This window comes from Scleropages formosus, chromosome 1 (assembly GCF_900964775.1).
Source record: "Scleropages formosus chromosome 1, fSclFor1.1, whole genome shotgun sequence".
NCBI lineage: Eukaryota > Metazoa > Chordata > Actinopteri > Osteoglossiformes > Osteoglossidae > Scleropages > Scleropages formosus.
In genome coordinates this window covers 8,962,659-8,981,177 of record NC_041806.1, presented here as the reverse complement: position 1 = coordinate 8,981,177, position 18,519 = coordinate 8,962,659, and the positions used below count along the sequence as shown (strand labels likewise).

The window sequence follows — 18,519 nt, the reverse complement described above, 5'->3', positions numbered from 1 at the left end:
ATTAGTATATTTATGGTATATGAAACGCTTAAAGGTATTTTCTAGACGCTTCCTGATTTTCATCGCAAGGGCGAAACATTTGCACGAATTATGAGCTGAGGCGAAAAGCGCACTCCTGCCGGTCAGCGCGCGGAGCTCGAGCGCAGGCATTGTGGGAAGGCGGAGGACTTCCTCCCTCCGTCGGTCCGCCTCCGAGCAGAAGTGGAGACGCGGACGGGTTCGCGGGAGGGTCGCATTCAGCTGCTGACGGACAGCTCGCTGGTCTGCGCCCAACGGGAGAGTTCGCGGCAGCGGTCGGGGGCGGGGAAGGACGCGCAGCGTCTGTTGTCCAGCGTTAGCAGGCGCACCACATAAGCTGGACAACTTTGCAGGAACTCCGCGCGAGGGTCACCGCAGGGGGGCCGAGCAAGTTGAGGAGCTTTAGGGGGAAGTGGAAGCGCGCGCAACCCGGAGAGGGAGAGAAGCAGAGAGGCGGGGGCTCCCGCGTGCGCGTTGCGCCCTTCGGTCACCGCGTTTCCCCGTTACTTTCACCTGTGACGCTGCGCGCGGACGGACTGACGACGACGGCGGAAGGAGCTTTAAAGCGCGCGACGTCGCTGTAACTCGGCGACGGCTTTTTGAAGCGCCGCCTTCCCCCCCTCCTCCTCGCAGCCTCGTGCTGTTCGCGACGCCGGGCGGGACTTGGCAGACTTTTTGCTCGTCTTCGCGGCGGAGCTCGGCGAAAAGGTGCACTTTTTTTTTTTTTTTTTTTTTGGTTTCGTCTGCGGTCAGCTTTCCCGCTTCCCAGCCGCACGCGCACAGCAGGGGAGCGCGTGGCCGCGATGGTCGCTCACGAGATTGGAAGTAGGAGGAGGAGGAGAAGAGTGCAGTGAGTGAGTGACGGGAGAGCAGCACCTGCCCGGGCCGGGGCCTCCTGCGCGGCGAAGAGGACGGACTGCCAGTGTCACCCGCTGTCACCTCCTGTCACCCCGCACACGTGGCGCGCTTCACACTGAGCTCTTCAAGCGATGAAGGCCGCTCCGAGTTCGAGCCCTGCAGTTATTCCCACGCTAAACACCTTGCCTGCAGAGAGGTCTTGCAAAGACCGCAGAAAGTACTGTGTGTTTTAATGCTGGGGACAAATGTGCAAAAGGGATTATGTTATGTAGAGCCTTACTTCTTGTCTGCATGGCTGCTCGGCGTTTTAAAGCGGCGTTCGAAAAGTGTTAAAGGCGGAGCGATCTGTGGCTGCTCCGCCAGGACGAACGGGTAAGGACAGAAACTCAAACCTACAGCCATGTCTCTGGTGATGTACGCAAGAATTCCGGAGCATCTGAAGAAAACCTCTGCCGTGAGGAAGGCCGTTTTCTTGCTCGTGGCAGCTTATGGGGTGAAGAAACTGTACCCGCTCCTCTCTGGGAGACTCAGAGGGGCGGTTCGCAAGGAGCCGAAGGGCTCTCCGCCGCGAGAAGCCGAAAGAGGTCCCCAAGACGTGGCGGAGAAAGGGAAGAAGAAGAGCAGCTCGCCAGCGGTGAACAGGGAGTTTTTTCACAGGCTTGTCCGCCTCCTGAGAATCCTCTTCCCTCGCTTCCTATGCAAAGAGTTGGGCTTGCTGGGCTTCCACTCCTTGGCCCTCATCTCCCGCACCTTTCTGTCCATCTACGTCGCCAACCTGGATGGCAAGATCGTCAAGACCATCGTGCAGAAGGACCCGAGGGCCTTCGTGTGGGAGCTCACCAAATGGCTCCTTATTGCCATTCCCGCCACATTCGTCAACAGCGCTATTCGCTACCTGGAAGGACAGCTGACGCTCGCCTTCCGCACCCGGCTGGTCAGGCACGCTTACCACCTCTACTTCAGCGAACAGACGTACTACCGCGTCAGCAATATGGACAGCCGCCTGGCCAACCCTGACCAGTCCCTGACTGAAGATGTGGTGATGTTTGCCGCCTGTGTGGCTCACCTCTACTCCAACCTGACCAAGCCCATCCTGGACGTTGTGGTGACATGTTACACCCTCCTCAGGGCAGCGGAGTCCAAGGGCGCCGACACCACTTGGCCCTCGGCCATCGCGGGCATCCTGGTGGCTCTCACAGCCAAGGTGCTGCGTGCCTTCTCGCCTCGATTCGGCAAGCTGGTGGCGGAGGAGGCTCGGAGGAAGGGTGACCTGCGCTACATGCACTCCCGCATCATTGCCAACTCAGAAGAGATTGCCTTCTATGGAGGACACAAGGTGACGATCCAGCCTGTGTCGTATGGGCGGGGAGAGGATGGGGTTGCAGCGCTTCTAATTCACGTGTCGGCTTTGAACGTGGATTTGTTTTGTAATTACGAGAGGGACATCTGATTGTATTCGGTCCGCAGTTGACGGACGTCTCTCGACCACGAAAGACAAGGATAGGAGAGGATAATACCTTATCAGTCCCCACATATAACAAACTTAACAATAAATAAGTAAATGACAAAATCAACATTTGAAAGCTACACTTAGACCACAGCGGTGAGTAGATAACGCCAGTGCAGTGACTCAAGGTATTCGGTGCACTTCCTTGCTCGCTGAAGGAATAAAATGCCCGGTGAGATGCGATTTTCTGGATTTACCTCTCATGAGTTGAGATAAAACAGGGTAACAGGTGAGCTGTCTGGTGATAATCTAAACACCTTTTTCATTGGGTGATAAACTAATGTTTGGATTCAGGCTTCGGAGGTGTTGGTCTTATTCCTTTACTAGTTCACGTGTCTCGTGTTCTATCCGTTCCCTCCATCTCTCATGCGGTTTGTGCCACGTGTAAATCTATTCATGCAGGAAACAAGTGTGCCACTTCATGAAATGCTGTCATTTCTTCATGCTTGTTTTTAAAGTTTTGCAGGAAACGGCTGCTGGTCACGAGTTTGTGTTCCGGCAGCGTTGAGCGGTAGCGCTTAATGTGAGTAAAGGCAAAATAGAAAATATGTTAATCAGACGTGCCTTATTTGATCTATGCAGCATCCATGTGGTATTTTGCATTCTCGATCCTTCGTTGACACGTGGAACTAAACCTCCTGGGCGTTCCCTGAACGGCTCACTGGATGCAAATATGGCCAAAGAAAAAATGAAGTCAATATGCATAAAGTTTTATGCAGCTGCTTGTGATGAACATCAGTGCATACGGTGAAGGAAGCTAGCTGTACTTATAGCCGCAGTTGTGCGATTCTTGTCTCTCTTTCTCCTAATGTAATGCGCAAATTGTATTTTCTATGAGATCCACGTCGCTTTGGAGAAAAGCGTCTGCTAAATGAATAAACGTCAACGTAAACATCGCCCTTACGCCCTTGAGGCCCGGTGTCTCAATGAATGGACTTAAGTTTTCCAGAGGCAAACCAGGAAATGACATTAGTTTATCTAATAATAAAATACAATAGACAGCAGTGTACGAAAATGCAAATGCAAATTTCATTAGTCAGAGCATCAGTTTTGTGCAACTTGTTTGTGTTTGCAACACTTCAGAGAGGAAAAAAACATGGAAAGCAAAGAACGTGTAGTGTTGGGAACAGAGGCCCTTTTGAGCACAGAAGTTTCTCTCATTATACTTTTAATAAGTTTTTATTTGTTTTGCCTATTTACTCTCATTGAGATAAGCTTTTGAAATACCCGATAAAGAAGAGCGGTTATTTAATCTTTCTACATAGAAACATTATTTTGGTGAAGTTTATTTAAAACTCTTTATGCGGTTTTAATGTTAATTTGGGCTGAAGCAGCAAAATGCAATGAGATGGTGGTTTCAGTTTGGATCCAAGAAAGCAAACGTAAATTGGAATTCAGTGAAAATAACTTGGGAAAATGATGAAAATGCCCCCGTAACAAGGTTAACGTCATATGGAGTCCGCGTAAGCAAAGTCAAGAAATGCAGACCATATTAACAGTGTTATGAACTACTGCTTCAATAACTTAATAGATGCATGTAGTGTGATAGTACCAAAAAGCTCTGTTTATCATTTTGTGCATCCTTCAAAATGCCCGTATCCAAACAGCCACGCACATTATTGAAAAGTTACATATCACAAGTTACATATATGGGCAGCAAGTAGCGCTGCTGTCTCAGTGCCTGGGTGGTGTGAGAGGATGTGGGTTTGATCTCCACTCAGTTTGTGTGGAGTTTGAATGTTTTCCCTGTGTCTGTGTGGGTTTCCTCTGGGTGCTCTGGTTTCCTCCCACAGTCCAAAGACATGCTGTTCAGGTTCCCCCATAATCTGTGAGTGACAGAGAGAGTGTGTTCCACTGATGTATGGATGAGTGACCCAGTGTAAGTAGTGTATCTAACACTGTAAGTCACTGCCGTGAATAAGGTGTGTGAGATAGTAACACTACATAGAGTTCATTGGAAGTCGCTTTGGAGAAAAGCATCTGCTAAATAATTAAATGTATTTCTGATAGTGAAAAGTGTTTCTGTGGTCAAGTGATACATTAAAAATGTTAATTGGGACATTCTTTCCATTTCTTGTCCGAACAAGAATAGCTGTGCTAACCTTCCCTGTGGTGTCACATAGCAGGCATGGAAAAGAGTGTGTCGTGTCGTGTTGAGTGTGAGAGCGCTGTTCATCGCTCACACAACACATTTGCTTGTATGCAAGGTATACCAAAGTAGATACAATGCTGGCAGCTACTTGTTTAGATATGGATAGCTGGCAGTGTAGTGGTTAGAGCTGCTGCCTTTGGTTCCAAAGGTCGTAGGTTCAGTCCCTACCTCTAACTGTCGTACCCTTGAGCAAGGTCCTTACCCTAAATTGCTCCCGTAAAACTATCCGGCTGTATGAATGGGTAAATAGTTGTAATAACCGTAACCTGAACATTGTAAGTTTTTTCGTAGAAAAAATCAGCTAAATGAATAGATGTAGATACACTTAAGAATTACCATGCCTACGTATGAATGAAGGCCTTAGAAATAAAGTGCCAGTGGCAAATACATTGTGTAGTTTGATTGGCCTGCTGTGGAAATCATTGTGTGATTTTTTTTTTTTGAAAGCCAGTATTAAAAATGAATCTTTTGTCTGCTTCCGTTGTTTCGATCCAGGGATGACTGTGTGCTCTGAATGCTGCCTGGGGTGTTGTGGCAGGAGGGATTGCTTCGCCTGCTCAGCGAGGGGAACGCCAGCACTCGGTCTCCGTAGTTGTGGCCGAGGCAGGTTTTTAAGGGGAAATGCTGATCGGCGAGTAGGAAGTTGCTTTGTCAAGGCAACAGCTCGCCGAAGGTGGGGGAGCAGTTATATGACGTAGAGGAGGAGAAGTCACAGACAAGGAAATGATCTGAAGGAGTTTTAGTTGTACTGGACGGTGACTAGATGTCACCTAGTGAACGTATGGCCTGCTGATCGAACGCACCGTAGTAAATTAAAGTTGTCGTTCTTTCTCCAGAGGGGAGGTCAAGCCCCCTTCCAAAAGTCCCTCCTCAGCTTGGATTTCTTTTGGGTCAGATGTGTTGTTTGTTAGAAAAGGGCACAATTAACTACCAGATTTCAGCTGTGGCTGTTAAGGTGTAGAAGGAAAATTTTTGTGCCCTTTAAAAGCAGTTATAGAGTACTGCTTGATCCTGAAAGGTTTTTGGCGGGGCTGACCGCTTTGGTGATAGGAACAGCGCGCCACAAAGGGCCTCTGAGTCTCTACGAAGGGAACCCGTTTCATCCGAGTCACAAGACCAGTGGGTCTGAGATTTGGATTCTGCCTAACCCTGCTTGACGTGCCAAGCCTCGGGCATGGAACATGTGCACTGCGTTTTGTAGGAAGGACCAGTGCGCCGAAAGAATCCTCCTGTCACAGTTGTTGAGAAAAATGAGAATGAATGCATCAAAAGTCATTTTACACTATAAAGCTTGGGTCTTTGCTGAAAATGTAATTAATGAGATGGCCGTCTTTATGAATGTCGACACCTGGTTTCTGATAAATTCAATCAGCATTTCATAGTTTGTTGTAAATAGATTTGGAATTTTACAGCTTTTTCTTACTGGATTATTGATGGCCTTTTTTTGCTATCTTTAAGAAGCTAAATTGTTGGAATTTGAGAGATTTTGTAGCTGTGAATTGCGTCAGATGATGTAAGAGGTGGTGTCTCCCTTGTGTCCGTCCCAGGTGGAGATGTCCCAGCTGCAGAGGAGCTACCAAGCACTGTCCTCGCAGATCAACCTGATCCTCTTTAAGAGACTGTGGTATGTCATGCTGGAGCAGTTTCTCATGAAGTACGTGTGGAGCGCCTCGGGCCTCGTCATGGTGGCTGTGCCCATCATCACTGCCACTGGGTACTCTAAGCATGGTAAGCCTCCTCCTCTCCATCTCCGAATACTCCAGTTCCAGTGCCATTTCTTCCCGTCCTACCTTTCTGGCAAGGTATAGTCGGCCTCAAAGGTTGATTAAGTGCGTGGCCTGAATGTCTTTTCTCACAAATTCAGATCCTCCCTTGCCCCAGTTCACACCTCACATTTTCAGGATGGTTGGTGCCTCTCTGCTTTACGACCTTAGTTTTTTTTGAAAGGCACCATTTACAGCTTTCGGCCCTGAACTGGAAGTTGCCGTGATTAATGATGAATGAAAGGGCTCTATGGGGCGCCTGTTGGGTAGTGTGAAGAGCTGCAGTAACATAGGTGGCCAGCTGCTGCAGCACTGCTCTGGACCTAGGCTCCCCTTCCTGCCTCACCGTACCATGGGTCTTTAGCTTACTACGCCTATCACACACTATGTCTGCAAGGACCTCGCAATAGGATGTAGGAAAAAAACGGCCGTGTGCTGTTTCGCACCCACCGCTGGTTGGCTGGTGTCCATTCCACTCAGTGTTCTGGGCAAGAGGACCAGCCAGCACTGTCTAGCAATGTGTTGGCTTGTGTTATCTGTACAGCCTCACTGCCGTCTTATCCCTACGTGTTCTTGCGAGGCAGCCATCCTCTGGCCTGCTCTTTTGGGACCTTAAGATAGCAAGATTATCACTTTTTTTTTTTTGATTCCACTAAAAGGCACTCAAGTTTACATATTCATGGGTATGTGCACCTGTGGATGAGAACAGATGATCTCTATCTTGTTTGGTCTTCAGCTCTGTGTGTGTGTGTGTGTGTGTGTGTGTGTGTGTGTGTGTGTGTGTGTGTGTGTGTGTGTGTGTGTGTGTGTTGGAGTAGACCCGGAAGATGTAAAGAAGGCGGCCATGGTGATGAAGGAGGAGGAGCTCGTCAGTGAGCGTACTCAGGCCTTTACCACAGCCCGCAACCTGCTCAATGCTGCTGCAGATGCTGTGGAGCGCATCATGAGCTCTTACAAGGAGGTGAGGCACTTCCACACAGAACACGTTCCAGTGACATATTTACATAACAATCCAAATATTTTGGCAGCGTACTGCCTATCATTACTCTGCACACGTGTATAGCAGGTTGCTGCGGAGTTGATGTGATTCTCCAGTTCACCCCCTTCCTCTGAGGGTAGCCGTGTGTAGTTTGCTTCACGGATGAGAGACGCGCCTCTCCTGACCTTGTGATGTCCTCCCCAGGTGACGGAGCTGGCGGGCTACACAGCACGGGTGTATGAGATGTTCTCCGTGTTTGAAGATGTGCATGTGGGCATCTACCGGCGCTCAGGGGGCGTGGATGGAAGCCAGGCGGGGCCCGTGCGCCAGGTGCAGCACGGCATGAGAGTAGAGGGGCCGCTGGAAATCTGCGGTAAACACTTGACCTGTGTATTCATCTTCACAGAAGTAGTTAATTATTAATTTAGGAGCCAGGCCAGCTGAGTTGAGTACCTTCACCAATATTAGTAGTCTTAGTATGTCTTTTATGGTGATACTCACCATGCCTTTTGTACTCGTGTCAGATTCATTCCATAATTGAATGTTGCGACATACATAGTTCAGGTGTTTTTCTTTGTTTGTTTCTTGATATATATACTGTATACATCTTGGCTTGTACTTATGAAAAAAGAATATGTTTCTGTAAGTATATGAATGCTAAGCAGTGACATGAGATGAATAACTAGGCTTTGCTTCTTGGAGATTCTGGAGTGTTTGAGGTTTTTTGGATTTTAATGACTGCCTGGAGAGGAGAGCCCCTTCTGCGCCGCTCTAATTGGCGCTGCTCTGCGGGGTGAAACCTTTAGCTGTTATTGCTGTGTTTCGACTGCAGGGCAGGTCATCGATGTAGAGCAGGGCATCGTCTGTGAGAACCTCCCCATCATCACACCCACTGGGGACGTTGTGGTATCCAGCCTTAACATCAAGGTAAGGAAGTTTTCATTCCATGTACAGTAGTTCCATCAGCCCTCCTTGTACCTTTGTAGGACTGAGTGCTATGGGGGTTGGGGGGATTATTCTAGTTTAGAGTGGCCTTGATTTCCACAATGATGACTGTGTCATTGCTGCAAAGTAATACTTCAGTGAGGATTTTTTTGTTGGGGTCAAGGCTGCAGCTGTGGCTTAAGTTAGCTCTTCACGGGTTGACATATTGCTGGTTCGCTGCATTTTCCTGATAATACGCAGTGCCAGTGCATTATACATGCAACCCAGTGATGTCGCAGTCTCCCCAACTCGATTCCAACCAGCTTTGCTCTCTGAGCTGCTCACCAGTACTCCACAATCCTTGCTCAAGGGTAGTATAGTTGGAGGTGGGAATTGAATGTGCGTCCTTTAGGTCCGAAGGCAGTAGCTCTAACCACTGCATTACCAGCTCTCCCCACATGAATAAATGTTTTTCCTTTGTGTCGGAGTTTAACCTGTAACCAGAACAATGCAGCTGCACTGCTGTGTACTTCCTAATTCACGAAATCTTCTTAGTTTGTTCAGTTAAATCTAGGGCTGCGTGCATGCTGTTTTCAAACTGAGTGCTGGTGCAAGTTGTACTTTTGAAGAAAGGAGTTGCGAGTGAGGTTTGAAGGCTCCCTAAAAAGTGTCTATTCATGATTTATGAATGTTATGATGAAGCCATGGGAAATGGGTCACGGATACCTCGACGAGACCTGCGGGGAACAGCGTGCCGATTGTGTCGCTGTTTTGTGGCGGATGCCTTGCTGTTGCAGGGAGAGGAATGATGAATATGTGGAACTGTACTTGAGCCCATGTGTAAGCAGCTCAGAGCTCTGATGCCCACCGTGGCCTTTGTGCTATGTCATGTGACATGCCACGGCACAATGCGGCGAGCCCCATTCACGTTGGTTTTAACAATGGGCCCACACAGCTCAGTCAGCGTGAGCCCTGGCTTCCCGTCTCCTGCCAGCAACCGGGTGGCTGCCAGCATACCGCGGAATGATGGGAACATCAGTCACAGCCTTTCGTTTATGTTGGAGTAAGCACAGTTAGGACCACATTAGGTGATGTCGTCTTCTAATGTTTCTCCCATGCTTAACTGCTGCAGTTTATTTTAAGCAGTGGGGAGACGGCTCTTTTAGATCGAGTGCACCGAACTTTTGCGAATTCAGTGCCGTATATGAAGCACTTGTTGACCTTTCATTAGTCACTTGCATTATTGTTAAGGCGTATGGAAAATGGCAGTCTGATTTATGTAGTAAACTGCACCTTCCATTTTTTTGATCCAATTTATTTGTGGTCACCTGCATGCTGTAAATAAAACTCAGCATTTGAAAACAATATGGTTTATATTTAAGACTTTTTTCTTTTTACATGTTTATGCAAGTGGGTACTGTGAAACACACACACACACAGTCTGAAGCCACCTATTCGAAGCGGGGTTGCGGCGAGCCAGAGCCTAATCCGGCAACACAGGGCACAAGGCTGGAGGGGGGGAGGGGACACACCCAGGATGGGACACACCCAGGATGGGACACACCCAGGACGGGACGCCAGTCCGTCACAAGGCACCCCAAGCGGGACTCGAACCCCAGACCCAGCAGAGAGCAGGACCCGGCCAAACTCGCTGTGAAACAGCAGTGGCAAAAAGATAGGGTACCCAGGACCAAATTCTTTCAGTGCTGTGAATGACCTGTTGCGTGAAAGGAGTGCTGCTGCATCAGTGGCAGTTATCATCAGGCTGCCATGCAGAGCTATCAGTATTGAAGTGCTGTTCTCTTGAGAAGATGCATCATGTGTTTGACAAGGCCAAGTTGGAGAACAGGCTGACACGCAGCGTCACGTGTACCTCGGACTGCAACGATACCGGGAATAAGATCAAGAGGCACACTGCCAGCTGTTTAAAAAAAAAAAAACCCACCAACCTTTTATTTGCCTACAAACTCTCACAGAAATAATAATATATTGGCATTTTAGGATTTCAGGTGACATTTAGAACTTACTTTAAATGCAAGAGAGGAAGATTATCGTTGGACTGTCTCAGAGTTACGTTTTGAATATGAGCCATTGTCATAGAAAAGTCAAAGAAATGGCATACAACCTCTAAGCTTGTCAAACTAGAATATATTTATTCACTTGTCGGGAACAGTATGGAGGGACTGAGCTTCAGAACAGTCAGATTTTTTCCCCGGAGTAGGAAAGTAAACAACCTTTTCCCAAGGTTGCAGTATCAGGAGATGAGATGGAATTTGAACCTGCCTTACACTAACAACTGATATCATGCAAAAATTGACCTCCCCTGGAAATGCACGTGCTGCAACACAATTTTCTTGGTATGTCTGTCAGATGCCTAGTGTATGACAGTGAGAGTTTTTGCTTTTTGACAGGGTTTGCTTGAGCTCAGTGAATCATTTAGTGGTACGCTTTAAAGTGAGTCACAATCTCCGTGCCTCTCATTGATTTGCATTGTGACCTGCGGGAGGAACAGCTGGAACAAATCATACATCTATAGTTATTCATTTAGTAACTTAGTGTTACTGCTTACTGTGATTTGCCCATTTATTACCTTTACTGGTGCAATTTAGCATCAGTACCTTCCTCAAGGCCACTACAGCAGGAGGTGGGATTCAAACTTATGACCTTCAGGTCCAAAGTGTGTTCTCTTTACGCATTTAATTTTAATGAAACATGCAGTAACATATTACACTGTCTCCTCTATTCAGAAGCAGAACTGGATCCAGACATCTTTTCAACATCAGTTTTGTTTTTAACTCCAAAGTCACTTTTACTACAAAGTCGCAGTTAATAAAAGGTTAACCATACAGGCCTACCATGATGTATTTATTGACCAGTTTCTGTGAAACTTTAATATAGCTATAATGAAATTTGGAAGACTTCTCATTTCAAAATTTCTATTAAATTAGTTTGTGTTAAAAAAAAAAAAAAAAAAAAACTTGTAAATAAAAAATACACTGTATCCACAAAGTCCAATTCAGTAACTTCTATAAACAGACTTGTTCAATATGGGTTGTGTTGTCTTGCTGTTGATAATAAACTCTAAACAGTGGAGTGAAAGGGAGTTGAACTGAGTGCGCTTCATAGACACCTCTTGGCACGCAAGGTGCCGAGTCGGACCCGACCCATAGCAACCACTCACCTGGTTTCGAATGGAGGAACAGAGGTGGGTTGTCTGGTCCTTCCTCTGCATGTTGGGGAGGCAAACACAGAGCCACTGCACCCCCTCTAGGGGGGACTCGAACCCCAGACCTGCCACACAGCAAGGCACCGGTCAAACCCACCACACCCCCCAGACACCTTTTTACCCGATGCTTAAAAACAGGTCCCTTCCACTCCGTAATAAAGTATCTAGTAAGTGATAAAATTTGTCAAACAAAATAGCGCTCGCACAAAAGCTGAATGAGACAGTTTGCCGAAACATCTGTGCTCTAAAAATGATTTGTTTCACTAAGCTGTTGTGTCCTGTCCTATCTGTTTGCTCTAATTTACTGTTTATTTCCAGCACCTAAGCATAATAGTAGATTTTGCCCTTAAAGTCAGCATGCCACTTGATAATACTTTAAAAAAGAAAAAAAAAATAGGATGTGTAATAAGTTAAGAAGTTATAAGAAACAGTAAAAATGACTGTACTAAGTGCTATACATTTAATTGTAATAGGAAAGCATGAAAGAATAGGAGTAAACTGGGAAAGTGGAGATGCTGAAAGGGTATCTGAGGTATCAGGAGTCACAGCAGAGAGGCTAACTGGCTCATTTGGCTGCGCTCAATTCAGACGTTTTACTCGTGCAAGGAAACTTTCCCTCCACAATTTTTTTTTTTCCAGGTGTCATCCACGTAGGCCTGTGGCTGTAGAAGTCAAATGAATATAAGATGTGACTTCCTTAGTGAAAACTCACACTGTCTGAACTGCTTGTCCCATATGGGGTCATGGGGAGCCAGAGCCTAACCTGGCAACACATGGCATAAGGCTGGAGGGGGACACACCCAGGACGGGATGCCAGTCCATCGCCAGGCACCCCAAGTGGGCCTTGAACCCCAGACCCACCAGAGAGCAGGATCTGGTTCAACCCACTGCGCCACCCCGCCCCCCTAGTGAAAACTCACTGAAGAAAAAATGTGATGGTTACTCTGCTTTTCCCATTTTCCCCCTTTGTTATAATTGCAACTTCATCACATTCTTCGTAGTTTTGTTCATAATTTCACTGTTACAAATGCCATGAAATGTTTGCCCGAGTTTCTAAAAACTGTGAGCTGTCTCCCGCCCCCTTTCACCACGAAACCAGTGTCTGATGTGCATCTGGACATCTCATGTCCATCGCATCCTTGTGCAGTCCCCCCACTTGCTGTGTGGTACTTGCTGGAGGAAGTGGCTCAGTAGTAGGAGGCTGACAAGTGCATTGTTAGGTTGCATTATGATGACCAGCATGAAACATTAAAGTAAGTCTGCTTTCTCCGATCAAATGATAATTTAGCATTTTTTGGCAAAATATGTCAATTTTGGGTTCAGAGCGACCTTCAGATTTTTTGCCTTTTTTTTTAATAATGTATTTTTGCAAAAAGTGCAAGAATTCAGTTTACTAGCTCTTCTTGGGAAGGCATTAAGCTTATTACATGGGGTCTAAGGGTGTATTGCCTTTTCTTCTAATTTTACCACTTTGTTGCTATTTGTGTCAGATATTAAAAAGACGGTAGTAATAGCTACTACAGACTAAGCTGATTTTTGCATTCTTTTCTTCCTTTTATGTTGTGTTATCTTCCTGTCATTGACCTTCTGGTGATTTCCCCTTTGGCTTTGTGATTCAACCCCTGTCCTCTCTACCCTTTGGTTTCCCTAATCCTTTCGCTCCTCCTCTCATCATGCCCCCTTCAGGTGGAAGAGGGCATGCACCTGCTCATCACAGGACCGAATGGCTGTGGAAAGAGCTCTCTGTTCCGCATCCTCAGTGGGCTGTGGCCCGTCTACAAGGGGGTGCTCTACAAGCCGCCGCCCCACAACATGTTCTACATACCCCAGAGGTAGGACACCCCAGCTTACCTGGGGAGAGATGACTACAGTGGGCAGGGGAACGTGGTGGTTTTAGCACTGGCTGATGTTTACAGATGGGGATGTGAGTTAGGAGTTGCTAGAGAGCATCATTTGTGTTGTCTGCTGTGCCCTGGACAGGCCCTACATGTCTGTGGGCACTCTGCGGGACCAGGTGATCTACCCACATACCCAGGAGGAGATGAGGGAACATGGCTTCACTGATGAAGAGCTTGAGGGCATCCTCAACACCGTCAACCTGCGCTACATCCTGGAGAGAGAAGGCGGTAAGGGGAAGGCGAGAGGAATGTCTGTAAAGAGGGAGAGTCAAGGAACCGAATGTGAAGAAATAGGGGCAGCAGGTGGTGGTGTTCTCGTATTGGATAGGGATTTGTAACCCGAAATGTTGCAGTTTGAGCCTCACTCTCTCTTCTCCTCTGTAGTAACCTTGAGCAATTTACTTCAACCTGAGTTGCTCCCAAAACATCCTCAGCTGTGTTAAAAAAATAGTCAAAATGCTATAGGTGCTTTGGAGGAAAGCATAATAATAATTACACGAGACTGTACATTGAGCTTCAGCGTAACCTCCATGACTGACTCCTCTTAGCACGTGTGGTGTGTACAGCAGATCCAAGTAAATTGGGTGCTGGCAGAACGGTCTCTGCTGGTACTCAGAGCTTTTTTTACGCAGGCTGGGATGCGGAGAGTGACTGGAAGGATGTGCTATCCGGAGGGGAGAAGCAGCGCATTGGCATGGCACGGATGTTCTACCACAAGTGAGTGAACGCCTGCTAAGTGGTTAGATTTTAGTAGAGCTGCATTTGAATTCTCATTTTAAAACAAAACTCTAATTTGTAAATATTAGGAAGCGCACAGCCGTATTAGAGCAAGCTTTGTTAAAGACACAGGGTTTCTGGAAAAAGCAATCATGTGACGGGAGTTGAATGTAGCGTGACTGTTGAAGGGAAAAAAAGCTTAACTCTTTCAAACCTATTTTCCAACTTTGATTCATCCATCCAGGCCTAAGTATGCTCTCCTGGACGAGTGTACCAGTGCCGTGAGCATTGACGTTGAAGGTAAAATTTTTCAGGCTGCAAAGGATGCTGGGATAGCTCTTCTCTCCATTACTCATCGGCCCTCGCTCTGGTCAGTGTGACTTTGTGTTACTTATATTAATATAACTGTTCTGACTTTAAATGAGGGGTTCTTAGCCTAGAGGCCATGGATCACTTGGGGTTCCAGGGATCGGCTTTGGGGGTCCATTAAGTGCAGGCTTGCTTTGAAAATACTAAGTCAATAATAGTAAAAAAGATAAATAAAAAAACATAATTATGCTATTATTATCTATGATGTAATTCTGTGGAAAGGTAATCCATTTTCAGTGGAATAAATTACAGTATTTTCTCAGTTTATTTACAGACATTTTCTAGAAGGGGTCCATTTATCTAAATTTTATATTTGTGAACTAGACTGTGGACTAGAAAAGGTTAAGAATGCCTGGAATGCCTATTGAAATTTGATTGAAAGTTTCTATGATTCAATTCCAGGCTTATGTATAGCAGTGAATTAATGTGTAATGTACGTTATTTGATCTGCATGTTTTGGAAACATCAATGTGAAACTCGAATGTGGCCTGCGTTTACATAGAGAGGCTGGGATGGTTGCTATGGTGCTGGGCTCAAAAGTGAGACAAGAGCCACAAGGAGCTGCTGTTCAGAAAGCAGCATGAGAATTGTCTTGATGCAGCAGGAAGCGGAGGGCATTGCAGCACTCTGGTGTAGCAGGATCTGCCTTAACCAGGCCCTGTGTCCTCTCTCGCCTGTCAGGAAGTACCACACTCATCTGCTGCAGTTTGACGGAGAGGGTGGCTGGCGTTTTGAGAGGCTGGATGCCTCCACCCGCCTCTCCCTCCAGGATGAGAAGCTGCGGCTGGAGACGCAACTGTCCGGAATTCCCAAGATGCAGCAGCGGCTGGCGGAGCTGTGTCGCATGCTCGGCGAGGACAGCTTGCTGTTGGGTGCGGTCGATCGGGAGGAGGAGAAGGAGGAGGAGGAGGCGGGACAGTAGGAGTAGCAGTAGCAGAGCAGCGGAAAGATGTGCAAAGCTGGAAAGGTGCGAGAACAGTTCCGAGGTATAGGATATGGAGTGTGAGGGACTCGCCGACTGAAACGGCACAGATGGAGACTTGCGGTGTACGGTGTCTGCTTTATGCGGGGTATGCAAAGTGGTGGGATTCCCACCGTAGCCTCTGCAACAGGACCACCGGGCCACGTGTGTGTTTAACCTTCACGCAGAAGTACGCTGACAGTTGAAGTCAGCAGGGAGAGGTTCTGATTTCCACATGTAGGACAGATGGTCGAAACATTTAATTTGCCCTTTTCAGGAAACCTGTGGTGTATAACTTCTGCAAGCCTTGTTGAACAGGGCCTTTGTGATGGTGTAGTAGTACTGTGTTCTTATATAGAGGAGTGATATCAGATTCTTAACCTCAGAACAGGTCCGAAACAGCTCTGAAAACCTGTTTGCAGTAACGGTAGTACTGTTTTTTGCTCAAACAGCGTTTATGTCATTCTCTTTGTCACTGTCGATATTCTTTTGATGCAATAATTATACAAGATAACTTAACCACTTTTTAAATCTTTATGAAACTATTTAAATTTGGGACTCCTTTCGGAGAAAGGCTAATATACAGTATTTAAGTACTGCACATGATTTAAGAACAATTTGTAAAATTGTGGATTGAAGGTAAAACAATGTACTGTAGTACATGTTTTAAAACGTTGTAATTTCATAGTTTTCATTGGTTTGAAGAGTTTCTGTATTGTATCTCCTTTGTTTTATCTTTGCGAGCATTTTATTGTTTTAAGCTTCTGTTGGATGAAGTTTCTTGAGCACCTTAGCTTTCGGGTCTCAGTGGCTGAAGCTCTTTCTGAAGGAATGAAGATGTCTGCTTGTGCCGCTTTTACTAATTTGAGCTCCTGGCCTCCAAAGAATCGGATGCCCGAGGCTGTATTTAGGGTTATATTCCAAATATTAATAATTAAAGTGCTACCTTTTCACTATTGACACCAGTGCCCAGTAACTGAGTCTCCTGATGTGATCTTGTCCACCCGTCGGGTCGGAGACTATTAAAAGTGGCCTCGTTTATACAGCGTGTCACGCTGAGAATCACACGAGGCAGCTCTGTGGAAAAACACTGAGACACGCTCCGCTTCAGTTCTGTCGCTATTCATGTATTTACCTGTGACATATACTGTAACCTCCATTGTCTCCAAGCCTGCCCACACACGCCATCACCGTAAGTTTATTAAATCATTATTTTTAAAAAAGAAATTTTATTTACATTAGCCCTTCATGAGGGGGGCACGGTGGTGCAGCGGGTTTGGCTGGGTCCTGCTCTCCGGTGGGTCTGGGGTTTCAGTCCTGCTTGGGGTGCCTTGCGACGGACCAGCATCCTGTCCTGGGTGTCCCCCGCACCCCCGAGCCTTGCGCCCTGTGTTGCCGGGTTTTTTCCGGTTCGCTGCAACCCCACTTGGGACAAGCCGTTTCAGACAATATGTGTGTGTGCATGTGTAGCCCTTCATGAGTTATATTTCTGTGAGGAGTTCACTGTTAGCCTATAGATCCTGAATGTGTGCTCCATGGGGGGACCTGATGCCGTCGTTGTCAGCAGTAGGAGGGGCCCAGAGGAGAAATAACTATAAAATGAAAAACCTTTAACTGTTTTTTTTGCGTTTTTAAAGTATCGGGAAAAAAGTTAAACGTAAAAACCTACTGAGATTTAAAAAAAAAAGTTTTCACTTATTTTCCCGCTGTAGACATAACAGGATGTGTTGCTGTGAGTAAGCTTCCGAAATACGCACCAGCTGTACGAGTAATCGAGAAAAGCTTTGTGGACAAGGCCGCAGTTCTATTAAAAAACATGATGAATAGAAAAAGGGTTTTTGACGTTATTAAAAGCAAAACTGTAAAACTGAACACTGTTTTCTGCTAGTTTTTGACATTGGGTTGCCTTTGAGGTATGAATTAGGACTGGTTAACAGGAGAAAAGTATAATGTGTAAATTAATGCAATTTGGAATAAAATCATTTAAACCTTTTGTACCATCCTGTTGCATCCTTGAAACAATTGGATTCATATTGAAAAGATGGTTCCAGTCACTGAATGAAAACCAATTTCTGAATATCCTTCAAGTTGATTTTAACTGGAGAAAAAATCTTTTAAAATAAACAATGTTTACGCCACGCATGTAATCAAAACTTCCACTGAGGAAAAGAATGTTATGCATAGCTTTGAATTTTTGACAGCCACCGTGTATCTTTTTCTAACACTGATCAAAGATGGAAGAGTTAAAGCTACTGTAATGTAGAGGATGTTAACACTGAAACATAAAATATGAAATCTTTGAAATTTTACCATTTGTGATCATCCACAAATGAAAAAGAAAATAAATGTCTGAATTGTATTAGTTTTTTTTTTGTTTTATTAAACTAGAAGTTCATGGCCTATATTTATACACACATTGCAATGAATCATAAGAGCAGCATCTAGAAGTATGTCATTTTGGAAAGAATTTTGTATTTATTGTCCTGCTCTCCACTGGGTCAGGGGTTCGAGTCCCACTTGGGGTGCCTTGCGACGGACTGGGCAGGCTCCGGTTCCCTGCGACCCCGTATGGGACAAGCGGTTCAGAGAGTGTGTAAAATATCTTTTGGGCTTGGATGATAGTAGTCATTGGATGGGGCATTTAAAAGGAGTTTTTGTGAAATCTAATGCAATGACAACTTGAAACTCCCTTCCTATACTGTGACACTAAAGAAGACAGCAATGTTACTTAAATACCATCTCTCAAGGCAGGGGCAGTGGCAAGATTATGGCTATTGGCCAGCAAGACTCTGGTTTGATGCATTTTAAAAATTCACTTGCAATTTTTACTTCTTTGTTCAGACAGGCTGGATCTTATGAAAGTGTTATGCACTTATGTGCATTGCTTATATTTCTGAAACACAAAACCATAGCAAGGGGGGAGGTGTGCTCCCCAATATAACTCCACACAGCACGTAGATTTTTTTTTTTCTATGACCCCCCCCTCCCCCAAATTTGACTTTACTCCACTAAATAAACATCTGAAAGCCTAGTTTTGACCGATTTTAAATATTTTATAATGTTTACAAAGTCATTAAGTAGAGTGGGTCCTCATGTTACAAATGTGAGTTACAAACCTTTGAGAATTCAAACATTTTCTCATTTATT

At 45.8% G+C, this 18,519-nt stretch overlaps 1 protein-coding gene across 1 annotated transcript; it reads left to right on the top strand.

Moving 5' to 3' along the window:
• The first annotated feature begins 195 nt into the window (after window positions 1–195).
• Window positions 196–16,638, top strand: abcd1 (ATP-binding cassette, sub-family D (ALD), member 1). Its single transcript, XM_018753016.2, has 10 exons — window positions 196–2,212; window positions 6,083–6,263; window positions 7,117–7,259; window positions 7,482–7,650; window positions 8,110–8,204; window positions 13,114–13,259; window positions 13,408–13,553; window positions 13,958–14,042; window positions 14,287–14,412; window positions 15,093–16,638. Exons 1-10 carry the CDS (start codon window positions 1,277–1,279, stop codon window positions 15,331–15,333), a joined length of 2,268 nt encoding a protein of 755 aa, XP_018608532.2. The 5' UTR covers window positions 196–1,276; the 3' UTR covers window positions 15,334–16,638.
• Window positions 16,639–18,519: the final 1,881 nt, after the last annotated feature.

Bases quoted from the DNA above. Each gene is read 5' to 3' on its own strand.
- abcd1 (XM_018753016.2), top strand. From the start codon at position 1,277: ATGTCTCTGGTGATGTACGCAAGAATTCCGGAGCATCTGAAGAAAACC. The intron at 6,264-7,116 runs GTAAGCCTCCTC...GTGTTGGAGTAG, and splicing joins CACTGGGTACTCTAAGCATG to ACCCGGAAGATGTAAAGAAG. The intron at 14,043-14,286 runs GTGAGTGAACGC...TCATCCATCCAG, and splicing joins GCACGGATGTTCTACCACAA to GCCTAAGTATGCTCTCCTGG.